This window comes from Ailuropoda melanoleuca, chromosome 5 (assembly GCF_002007445.2).
Source record: "Ailuropoda melanoleuca isolate Jingjing chromosome 5, ASM200744v2, whole genome shotgun sequence".
NCBI lineage: Eukaryota > Metazoa > Chordata > Mammalia > Carnivora > Ursidae > Ailuropoda > Ailuropoda melanoleuca.
Window position 1 is genome coordinate 20,943,746 of NC_048222.1, and position 12,442 is coordinate 20,956,187.

The following is a 12,442-nucleotide window of genomic DNA, read 5'->3' on the forward strand; positions in this document are numbered from 1 at the left end:
GCTTGAACTCACGATCCTGAGATCATGACCTGAGCCAAAATCCAGAGTCAGACGCTTAACTGCCTGAGCCTCCCAGGTGCCCCAAAACTCTCCAGACATCTTAAACAGTAGCTATAACAACACAAAAGTACGCATTACAAAACCAGTCACTGTACTTCCTCCTAAACCTATTCCAGCATATTAACAGTGTTGGTTTAGTTCAAGTCTCTGTTATTTCTTCACAACATCCTATGGTTTCAGAAATGTCACATTGATTAATACCTATCTCAGCCTTACTAACAAAGGAAAAAGAATACTCGAGGTTGCAGGACCTGAAGTAGATACCACCTGATTCCTGTCAGGGCACTGGGCACCAATCCGAGCTGCCCTTTTATGGGTAAAGTTCATTTGTTAAATCAGTGCATATGTGTGTGTTTGTGCTTTGTTTCTTTGTTCAACGGGACTACTATGAGCAGTAGGGAACAAAGGATCCATGGGAAGGAAGGAAATGGTCTCCCAGAGTCATATCAAGTCAGACATGCCAACATTATACCATCTAGGTATGTCCAGCCAACAGCAAAAATGCAGACCTAGAGGTCGGAGGCCACTTAGGGCAGGAGACCTAAGTTTGGAAGTCATCTGAGAAGAGGCGAAACCTGGACACTAGGCCGTGTTGCCAAGAGGGAGCAGTCAGAGAAGAGGCCAAAAAGGGCATTCAGAACAGAGTTTCCAGGCATGATGTTTGCTATGTCCATTACTTAGAGCTCATCAGGAAGCTGTTACGAGAGGCTGTTGGGAGGCCATTTGTATTTCTGAGAGCCGCTTAATTGGGAGAGAACAGAATCAGCAGGGCAAGTCTGTAGTGAAGAGCTGGAGAGAACAGAGAACTGTTTGAGAAGTGGGGAAGTGGGGGAATAGGTAGATGGGTCCATCTGGGATTTCGGGGGAAAGGGTTTTGTTTTTTTCAGGGTGCAAAGATTTTATTATGTTTGTTGACTAAGAGAAAGGAACTAATGCAAAAGAAATCATTAAAGACACAATAAAGAGTAGAAAAAAATTAATGGAGCAAGACCCCAGAGCAACTAGGAGAAAATGGTTTTCCTAAAGAAGTCTCAGTTACCATTGGAGAAGGGAAAGAAAGCAGAATAGATAAAAAGACAGGTAAGGCAAATCTGAGGCGAAGAAGGAGCAGTTGAAGAACCACACATTTTCTTTTCCCTCTTTGTCATTCATCTTTCAAGCTGGTTTGTGTTTGGGACTATAAAAAACTTGTAATATGGCATCAAACATCAGCAGTTTCTTTTATACATTTGTTTTTCTTGGCATGAAAATTCATCCATCTTAAATTCTCTCAACTCTTCCAAAAAAATTAGCAGAACTATACAAAGTTTAGGTTGTAGCATTGAGATGCATCTCCGTGAGAGGAGAGGTGAAGAGGGTTGTTAGAGTAGATGTAAAAGAAAGCCAAGGGAGGCCATTAACAATGCGTAAAAGGATCACTGTGCAACCGAGGTGACAGAGGGAAAGTCAAACACGCACTTCAGCAGCGAGATCCATTAGCCCGGTTTTGCAACATTTGGAGCGGGTAGAGAGGTTCATGCCATCTGCCAGGCTGGGATTGGCAAGGAGGATGCAGTGGTAGAAGTCAGATGAAGCAAGGACACCCACTCAAGCGTCACTGCAGTGACTGGTCCCCAGGCCCCAGCTGGGCAGCACTGCTGTGGGGCTGGAAGGGGCAGGTAGACTGTAGAATGGGAGAGACCAATCAACTAAAGACCACAATGAGGAGGAGGAGCAAGCTCGGGGTGATGGATTGAGAAAAGCAGAAGGATGGGAGATTGAGTCCAGATCTGGGGCTTGGCTAGGTCAGTGAGGTCCATATCCAAGGGTCAGTGACATTAGGGAGGCAGGGAGCATCACTGGACTGGAGGATGATAGGAAAACTGAGCTAGGGACTGAAGTTGTCAGAGAAAGGATAACAGCTACAAGTTTGGAAAGAGGGTCAGGATGGCCTCAGTATACACCTGCACCACCATACAGGGTAGCCCCAGAGAAGGTGGGGTAAGCAGGTGATAGAAACTTCAGAACAATCCAGAGGCTCTATAGGGGCCTCTAGGATTATAGGCTCTTTAGGCTTCATCAGTGACCATCTTCTGGAAGATGCTAGCATTCTCAGGTTAGCCCAGTAAACAAATCTACTTACTTAGCTGAATCACCATTTGAGGGTTTGTATTGAGATTTAGCTTGTTTGTTTCTACCTAAGAAACTGTGATGTGTGGCTAGAAGTAAAGGGAATTGATTAGCCTGTGTGACTGGCATAATAAGACTCCATCTGATATAGTCACATCTCCTGTGATTAAGCACGGTAAGGAATTAATGGTAAGCAGAACCATAGCCAAAAGTGTACTATAAGCATGGTGGGGCAAGATACTACTAAACTCAAAAAAATAATAATAATCATAGAGTTACCGTATGATCCAGCATTCCACTTCTGAGTATATACCCCAAGAAATTGAAGGCAGAGTCTAAAAGACATATTTTATACCCATGTTCACAGTAGCATAATTCCCAATAGCCATAAGGTGGAAACAAGCAAAACAAATCCTTTGATGGATTATGGGGTAAACAAAATGTGGTCTGTATGTACGGTGAAATAAGCAGTCACGAGAGGACGTATCTCATATATGGTTCCACTTACAGAGGTATTTAGTATAACCAGATTCATAGACACAAAAACAGTAGAGTGATGGTTTCCAGGGGAATGGAGTGTTTAATGGGTTCAGAGTTTCGGTTTGGGAAGTTTTAAAAGTTACAGACGTTGACAATGGTGATGGTTGCACAACAGTGAGGATGTGTTTAATGCCACAGAACTGTACGCTTCAGAACGGTTTAAGTGATAAATTTTACATAAAATTAACCACAATTTTATAAAAATGTATGAATACAATTTTCCTATTAAGTGGCTTAAGTGATAAATTTTATGTTTTATATGTTTTCCCACAACTGTAAATAATACCAGCTTGGACCCTGACTTGGAATTGTTGGTGGGTGTTTGCTCCCCCTTTTCTTCAGTTGTGCATCTCTCATTGAGAAGGTCAGTAACAGCATGTTCTTAATGATGAAAGTATAGTTTTCTAAACTTACAAGGCTGTATAACCGTGCCCACACACATGCGTGTGCACACGTGCAAATCCATGCTTCACTCAGCTTTGAGACAGCGAATATGAACTGCCAGTGAGCCCTCTTCCTTAAAAAGGACTCGCTTTATTTTAACCCTCTATGGCACAAAAGTATAGCCAGAGAAAATACTTTCTACCCACCCATTTTATTCATTACTGCTCCTCTTTCTCTCTGGGTCAGAAAAGGTAATATAGGTATGAAAGACTTGTCTCTCAAAACCGTGGCACTTGATAAATGTAAGGCATCAAAAGGATTGTAGCACATCTTCCAACCTCCCCACTGGGATCAAGGCATCGCGTCCCTCCAGACAAGCGAAGCAGGGTTCGGGTGAAGGCAGCTGCCTCATTCCTTCTCCTATTTGGAGGAAAACTTTGAAAAGGAAATCTTCATTGGATCTCACCTTTTAATCACTTCGATAGTCTTTTGTCTTTTTCCAGCTTCGTATCTTAGACTTCCCCTTGTAGCCTGGGTCAGAGATACGTCCTAAGAGTGGGCCAGCCGTGGGATGAGGCAGCCGTACAACCTTGGCCACCCTCCAGAGCCGGCAGCTTCCCTCTCTCACTGCCCCTTGTACTTTGCCCCAGTTCACAGTGAAGCTTGGGGAAAGCTGTTTTCCTCTTTGGGCTGTAAAATAAGCGTGATGGGTTCGCTGATCTACGGTTCCTTCCTATTGCCCAAAATTACCTGATTCCCCAACCTGACCTGGACTCACATTCAGTCCCCTCTGTAAGCTGTTTGCTCCTCTGCTAGAGTCTTGGTCGCATTGCTTGGATGACTGCAGTATGTGTTTTTATTTTATTTCACTAAGCATTCCAAGGAAAGATGAGGGACGAGTAGTTGTTGGTGTAGATTTCAACTAAATCTTCAGTTGGTTGAAGTGTTAGCCTCCGCGAGCCATGACCGACTCTTCTGTAAGTGAGACTCCCAGAGATTATTAGGAACTCATACATTCATAACTGACCTCTTGTTTCGGGATGTGTGGAGTAGTTGTTGGGCAGTGTGTGTGCGTTATAAGGAAGGGGAGAATGACCTGCCAGGTCTGCTCTCAGAAGCAGTGAGCCCAGGTACACACGAGGACAAGTCTTCATGTGTAGACACGTCCTAACTGTTATGGTGTCTCTGTGTTTTTGAGGGGATTACGTAAGCATCATCAGCAAGAGCCTGTGAAGCAGGACAGAGAAATACAGGTGTTCAGGAAGCATTAGCCTGGCGGAGCCCTAAAAAGTAAAATGGAGAAAAGGTGGCTCCAGCAGACGGCTGAAGTAGAATTAGCCAAGCATACATCAGAGTATCTGTAGCCACTTTGGTGCTGGATTACCACCCGACTGTCTTCATGGTAGTTACAAAACGGTTCTCCGTGCCTGTTAGGGACTGATGATCGTGTCCCCCTCAAAATCATATGTCGAAACCCTACCCCCTAATGTGATGATACTAGAAGGCAGGGTCTTTGAGAGGTACTTAGGAGTAGACGAGGTCGTTAGGATGGAGCCCTTGTGAATGGGATCAGTGCCCTGACAGGAGTCCCGTTAGAGTGTGCTTCCTCCCTCTGCTGTCCACCCTGTGAGGACACAAGGAGAAATCAGCAGTCTGCAACCCAGGAAACGGCCCCCTCACTAGCACCCTATCGTGCTCACACCTGATCTCAGACTCCCAGCCTCCAGAACCGTGAGGAGTTAGCGTCTGTTGTTTTAGAAGCCACCCAACCACCCTTCCCGAGTGGACCAAGACCGTGACCGTGACAGCTAAGAGGCAGAGGCAGACATGGTGACCAAGTGGGCTGGGAAATTCACTTTCAGGACCAGCTTTGTAGTGCTCAGTGTTGATTCTTCCAGCCTGTCGTTTCACAGGAAATACATGAAATCTCTTTTCTACGTAACCTTTTTTAAAAAAACAAATTTTTTTCTGATTTTTAACTTCTTTAGACTGTACTAAAAATAATGTTGGGTATTAAATTTGTTTAGGTTTTTCTACTCATTCTCAAGTGATCAATATTAATGCTAAAAGTGAATGTATTCACTTTTCCCTTGTAGACATTGCCAGAGAAGGGAATTACTTGCTTGCAGCCATAAAGAAGATAGTTTGATTCATTAACAATGTAAATGCTTTACTATATGTAAGTTACACATTGGTTTGTTTTTTGTTTGTTTAAGAAGAAATTCTAAGTAGATCAGCTTTGCAATACATCCATTTGGATTAAAAAAGTTGCCATTTATAGCAATTGAGTAAAGAATGGTGGGTGTAGAGGGAGCCTGAGCTTCAGGCGGTCAGCTTCCGGCTAACTCACAGTAATGCTCACCCTCAGCATGTCTCCCTCCCAGCCTTACGTTGACATTACTCATTCCTGAGTTGACCCGGGTTGTCTTTTCACTGCATCCGCATTTTTTCATTTCTCCACAGTGCTGCACACCACAGGCATTAGGGGGAAGATGTTCACACCAGTACACAATCACCACCACAGATGTGAGCCTACGAAAACGCAAGGTTGTCTCTTTCCAGTTTCTGCCTATGCTTCCGGCTGAGATGTAGAGAAATGGGAAGGAAATGCAACAGGAAGCCAAGATGGAAAGGCTAAGTGTATTTTTGGTCCCTTTTACACTAACACAGACTGCCAGAATGTGAAGTCTGTTCATATTTACATGTCCGTTTAAGAAACACGGATGCAAATGATTTTTGTGTTTTTCATTTACACACACACACGTCTGCAGAAAACAGGGAGTTCACTTTTAGAAGCTTTTTTTTTTTTTTGGAAAAAGTTATGCTTGAGAATCCTGAGCAATGATTTTTAAGAAACACATGAGAATTTCTACATCCAAGTGTGACTCTTCCAATAATTTGCCTTGAGGGCCTGCCTGTTTACTTCAGTAAACATCCTTTTCAGAATTGCCATCAGTTTTAGTTTCTAACGCACCTAAGAAAATTGAGTTGTATCATGGCCTCTTTCTTCAGACTTGACTCTGAATCACTTTTGACTATTTCCGAAAGGTAAATCTACCCTCAAGGGGTGAAACTTTGACAACGCCGACACTATGCAAAGGAACATATGCGTTATTCATTCAGTAAATATTGAATACCTACTATGTTGCCACGTGTTCTGAGGGACAACAGGGATGTAAGATGAATTTCAGTCCTTACTCCTCAGCTGCTGACAGTCTTAGGGGAAGACAGACATTCTCGAACAATTAAATATATAGTGAAAAGTGGTGGCACACATGGGTATAGCAGGGGCCCAGGGCGAGGAGTGGCTTTCAGAAATGTTTTGAACAAAGACATCATCCCTGGAATACATTATCACATCTGAAAATGGCAGTCTTAAGAAAGGTGTGAGGTCTCATATGTTTCTTGAAGACTATCTTCATTTCCTAATTATTACGGTAAATAGTAATAAATAGTAAATGCATTTGGCCTGACTTGTTTAGAATAATAGAAAACAGACACTGTACTGTGATAGCTTGTTCTGTAGCCCCTCAAACTATTCAAAGAAGATAAGTTAGAACATCTTATGACTCTAGTTGGATTTTATATTTTTGTAAGTCATTGAAATACCCTGGCATCATCAGGGTGTATTTGATAAGCATAGCTAAAATGATTGAAGAAAACATTTATGTAAAATACCGCTCAAGCCAGAGCAGTAGGACAGAAACAACGTGTCATAACAAGACAACATGGGAGTGTGGCTTGAGAGGTGAATTAAACAAGCATCCTTCTCATGGATGATAATTGTGTTGGCACCAGAGAGCTTCTGTATCCCTGAATTATGCCCTTAAAGAAGCAGTTGGTGCTTAAAAAGAAATCATCCTGGAGAACAGGGGTAGGGTTTTCTGGTCAGGAGATTTCATTCCAAGCAAGGACATGACATTCCTGACTGTCATTGCATTACTAGGAAAACTTCTTTCTGAGATCCTTAAGAATATATCAGTTACGCCATTTAGGGAGAGCCTAAAGAAGATAGACTGACTAGCAGTGAAATACTGGGTTGAGAAATTTCTGAAATCATCTCTGATTTTTTATGCCAAATCTTAACATTTCAGCAATGGTCACAGCTGTCAAGAGCACAGCTCCTTTAAACACACAGTGAAATGGGAAAACTTGGTAGTCCTCCTTCAATTACTAATAATGAAGCTTCCATATTTCCTCTTCATATTGTCCTCAAGTTCGACACACATTTATGACATTTAAACGGGATTTTTGAAGTACTTTCAAAGACCCAACAACCCTAAACTAATTGAAATGTGTCATTTAAAGCATCAAAGCAACATATTCCTAAGTACAACAATGCCTATGTGTAGTTATGTGATGAGAAATTTGGGAAAACATACAGGAAGTTTTGAAGTAATACCTCTGTTTCCATGCCAATGGAGATAAAATAATATTCTTTCACTTTGGGAAATCTGAGATTCATATTTGCCCAAACTTGGAAAGACTATGAAATAGGTAATCAGCTGACATTATCCTTGATTTCAAGGCAAAGATGAAAACTTCATCTTCAAAGACAAACCTGGATCCAGTAATTCCACTGCTGGGTATTTACCCAAAGGGAAAGTAAAACACTAATTTGAAAAGATACATGCACCCCTGTGTTTACTGCAGCATTATGTACAATAGCCAAGATATGGAAGCAATGTAAGTATCCATTGATAGATGAATGGATAAAGAAGAGGTTGTGTGTGTGTGTATATACAAATACGTACGTACATGGTGGAATACTACTCAGCCATCAAAAAGGATGAAATCTTGGCATTTGCAACGATGTGAATGGACCTGAAGGGCATTATGCTAAGTGAAATAAGTCAGATGGTGAAAGACAAATAGCATATGATTTCACTCATATTTGGACTCTTAAAGAGAAAACAAATGAAACAGAAAGGGCTCATAAATACAGAGAACTGGTGGTACATAATGAGAATGTCCCTGATATGTGATTTCCACCTTAATTGGGAGTACCGAACTGCTGGGGATCACTGTTGAACAGAACGTCTACAACAGCTGCAGGGGAGAGTATTCTAGAGGATAAGACACAGCTGAATGGCCTTTATGACCTGGTCTTAAAAGACACATAGCATCACTTCTGCCATATCCTGTTGGTCACAGCAGTCCCAAGTTCAGATTCAAGGAGTGGGGACATAGACCCCCAGTTCTCAATGGTAGGAGTGTCACAAAATTTGTGGCCATATTTTAAAACAACTGCAGACCCCTTCTCCTTAGTATTACAACAGCCCATTGTCCTGGAATTCTCAGAAGAATTATAATTCTTATATTATATTACATTACAGTTATATGCTCTTTCTTCCCTCCCTCCCCATCCAGTTCAAGAATAAGGGCCTAGGAGCTCCACCCCTATCCCATTATGTCTTAAATCCCCAGGTCAGGCAGGAAAGAAAAGGTTGAATAAGCACACATAAAAAAAATCAAGTGGAAGAAAACTGGAAAGCTTTCATCCATTTTAAAGGGACAGCTGTTGGTTCTAAATGAAGGTAAGAATGAAGTCTTTGTGTTTCCACATCTTTCCATTGTACTGTGAAATTGGATTTTTGAATTGGCTCACATTGTTTTAAAAACACGCTGTGGGCCAGCCAAACACATTTGCTGGCTGCACATAGCCCAAGGACCACCAGTTTTTGACCTCTGGACCTTCCCTGGGTTTATACTATTTCTCTATGCACGGGGCTCTGAACCCCTCTTAGAAAGGTCCACGACTCATAAAGCAAAGCAGTATTTAAGATCGCACTTTTATGTTTATTCTCAAAAATCTGTGCGCTGGGATATAGAATGCAGTGGAGTTATTAGATCCAGATTTGTCTTTGAAAATGAAGTTTTCATCTTTATCTTGAAATATTTGCAGAGCTTCTGTTCAAGAATCGAGGTTCTCACTAAGTGAAAGGCATCCTTCTTCCATCTGTAATTAGCATAGGAATGGCAACATTTTATGTGTGTGGCCTTAATTATGTGTGTGATGTCTCTAAGCCCGATTAGCTAAGGAACAGACCTTTAATGACTGGCTGTTAAGATCGAGGGAGGATTGGCTTATATTTCATATCGTCAACTCTTCTGAGTATTGGTTAGAATTTAAACTTGTCCTGAGCATGATATCTGTTTAAAATAGAAGGGGAAATAAATATTATTATATATATACCTCAAACTAGTATTCAGGACTTAACAATTACCAATTATAAGTGTAAAGACAAAATATATAGGAAAATGGACCAAGAAGAGATTTAGGAAATCTAAAGCTAAAGCTTTATTTTTCTTCCTGCCCTCCTTGAACTAATCATTAGCTGAGTTTATAAATAACCCCCTCCCTCTGGGAAGAAATGTCATAGTAACACCAAACAGAATGAGCACAGTGAATGATCTTCCTTTTCCTTTTTATAACTTGAGTCTTTGTGAAAACGTCCCTGTGCAATATACATCCCTCAGGCTCTATTCATTATCACCTCTGGGTGAAGCCACGAGTGGGGAAAGAAGCATATAGTCCTCCTTTTAACCACAGTAATTGATTTTAAAGGTGACACGATCCTCAGTAACATGGCTGGTGCTCTGGCAGGGTGAAATTGGTTGTTTTTCTCTTGGTGAAGGTGGAATTGTAATGATTTTTCAGTATTCTCTAGAACATTCCCTGCTCTTTGTAAAAAATGTACTGTGAGATCTAAACACAGGCAGCTGCTTGTGGGAAACTCTTTATTTCTCCTTTACCCTAACATGGGGTGGCGTGGGGGAGCAGCCGCAGCTGGGAATCTTTCCTGTACACCTACTATGGAAAACCTCAGGTCTGGTGATGGAAGAGGTGGTTCTCTGTAGTCTGTGTGCTGGGTCATGATTCTCTTGTCAAAGAACCCTGGAGCCCAGGACCAGAAATGACATTAACGGTCACCAGTTCCTTTTCTCCAAGGCCTTGGCATAGGTCCTTGAGTAGCTTCCAGTATCCCTTCTCGGCCTCCTTGTTCCACGGCAGCAGGTGCTGCAGGCGTCTGCCCCTCGTCCCCAGGACAGCTTGCTGGTGAAAGCAACTCTCAAAGCAGGTCACTATCATTTGAAAGCTGGCTCATTACTTTAAGACCTACTTCTTTGTAAAGTGAATTTCTCTTCTGCATACGTATTTAAACCTGAGCCCTGTCTGTGCTCAGAAAACTTGACCATCAGAGGTGTCTAGCTCATAATAGGCGCTCGGTATATAGTAAGTTTATAAATGAAGAAAGCTTAGCATCCTATGACATGATGTATTCTTGATGACTCATACTCGTTAAGTGCTCTCTTCAGTAACATAATTAGTGGCATTTCAAATATGTTACTATAGGTTATCGTCATTTTCAAAGAAAAGGAATGCAATTTTTAGATATCCTATTTAACTCTTTAAAGTGTGGCATCTTTAATGCAGCTTGTTGTTCTTCTGCGACTGATTGGCTCATGATTCATTAGCTCTGCACATGTTAGGTACATACGTGAATGTGCTGCTTTGCAGTAGGTTAGAACCCCGCCCGGCTTGAGGAGTGGCCTAAAGGAATCTTGCCAACAGAAGGTTCCAGTTCCTCGAGCAGCGCCCAGGGCCTAGCTCCACGTACAGCATGTGCAACAGTGTGACTCTGTCTGATTGGTGTGCTGGTATTGACGAACATGTAATGGCACAAAGCACAGGAAATTTCCCTACATCTCTAGCGAATTCATATTGAGAAAGAAGGGCAGATGGTTGAAAACAGCCATAAAATATTTTATTACATGTCTGCAAAAATCATTAGTAGTTAGAGAGATGTTATTAATGGATCAGATTCACTTAGGGAGTCGTGTTTCTGTAATGCACATTAAAGCAATGATACTTCTGGTATTTTTAATGTAATCAGGGTCAAAGATAAACATGTCTTTGTATGTAATTAGAAAATGGATTTATTGACAGTAAAGAATCTGCTATGAAACTTGGCTCCACATCACTTGGGTGGTATTGTTCTTATCTTCTTACATTTAAGGAGTGAAACAATAATCAGGTGCTCGCCCTGTAGGTTACTGAAATAATACCATATCGTTTCATTGGTATAATCTGGGGAGACAGGGAAGGAGTAAAGTTATTATTTCTGAAAGTCATCAAAAACCTGTTTTTAAAAAGCCACGAATAACTAACCAGTTTGTGAACTTTGAATGAGTACTTTTAATCCCCCAAGTGCTCTAACAAATCCCTTTAGAATTAATAGGAACATCAGTATTTGGACTTCGTGAGCATGAGAATGATTTCAGTGGATTTTGTTTAAGTTTTGTTTTGTTGTGATCTCTACACCCAATGTGGGGCTCAAACTCATGACCTCTGGAGATCAAGAGTTGCTCGCTCTTCCAACCGAGCCAGCCAGGCATCCCGGTTTCAGTGGACGTCTCAGGTCTGTGTATCTGGGAGATGAGGGAGGTACGTTAGGCCAGGTGCAGTGACTTGGCACGGTCCCCTCCATGCAGAGCTGAACTTGCCACCCTCCAAGTCAGAATGTCAGAATCACGAGGTGGCCAGTGCTTGGGGAGAGGGGCTTTCTGCGCAACAGGATCAGGGCAGCTGTGTGAATCTCGCATGGAAGCCAGAGGAATGGGGGTGTTCCTGGACCCATGGTCATTGTTCTTGGGCTCTCTCTCACTCAGAGTTTGGAAATGCTCTTTCCCCAGCTCTTTCTTTTTCTGGGCTTTCTGAAAATTGCTGCTCTTGGGACTGTATGCTCTGCCACGTTGTGGCAGCCCGTGTTTCTGCATGCCTTCCCGGCGTGTTAGAATGCATGGGCCTACAGCGCACTTTTCCACTTGTTACCTTTTAGATGTGCTGCCAACCTTTGGCTTCCAGGCAGGCCTGTAATCACATAGTCAGTGTGTCTCCAGAGCCCCTTTTGGACATGGGGCTCTGGAGCCAGTTAGCTCACGGTGCTTTTCCTGAAGTCCACGACCTAGAGTTAAAAACAGACAGCAGTTCTGTTGCTGTCCCCACATGGCTCTGTGGGTGTCACAGTGAGGTCTGTGACGTCTTTTCCAACGGAGCGTTTATTTACAGTGCTCTCTTCTAGACACTGCTCACCTCTGAGTCGGTTTCCCCCAGTTCATAGCTGTTTCCTTATCCCGTCAACCTAAAAATAATAATAAACAATTTAAACATCCTGTGTAAATCTGCCATGTTTGATAAAAGCGGGGGGGGGGGAATCTCATCACCTACCATGACGGTGGAATAAAATCCCCGCATTTTGCTCCGGCAGAGTTTTCACCACAGAAAGAGGTTGCTTTGTCATCACTTTGGACTCTTAATATGTTTCTTTTTTTTTGTTTTTCCTTC

General features: G+C 42.2%; 1 protein-coding gene across 2 annotated transcripts in view; it reads left to right on the forward strand.

The window, feature by feature from the left end:
• LYRM4 (LYR motif containing 4) overlaps positions 1–12,442 on the forward strand; it is a 158,299-nt gene that overhangs the window by 84,722 nt on the left and 61,135 nt on the right. Inside the window, exon 3 of one of the 2 annotated variants that reach the window (XM_034660380.1) lies at positions 5,557–5,640. The exons of the other annotated variant lie outside the window; for it this stretch is intronic. Within the exon in view, the coding sequence (XP_034516271.1) occupies positions 5,557–5,640 (84 nt within the window). The remainder of the gene's footprint in view (positions 1–5,556; positions 5,641–12,442) is intronic. 2 annotated transcript variants of the gene reach the window in all.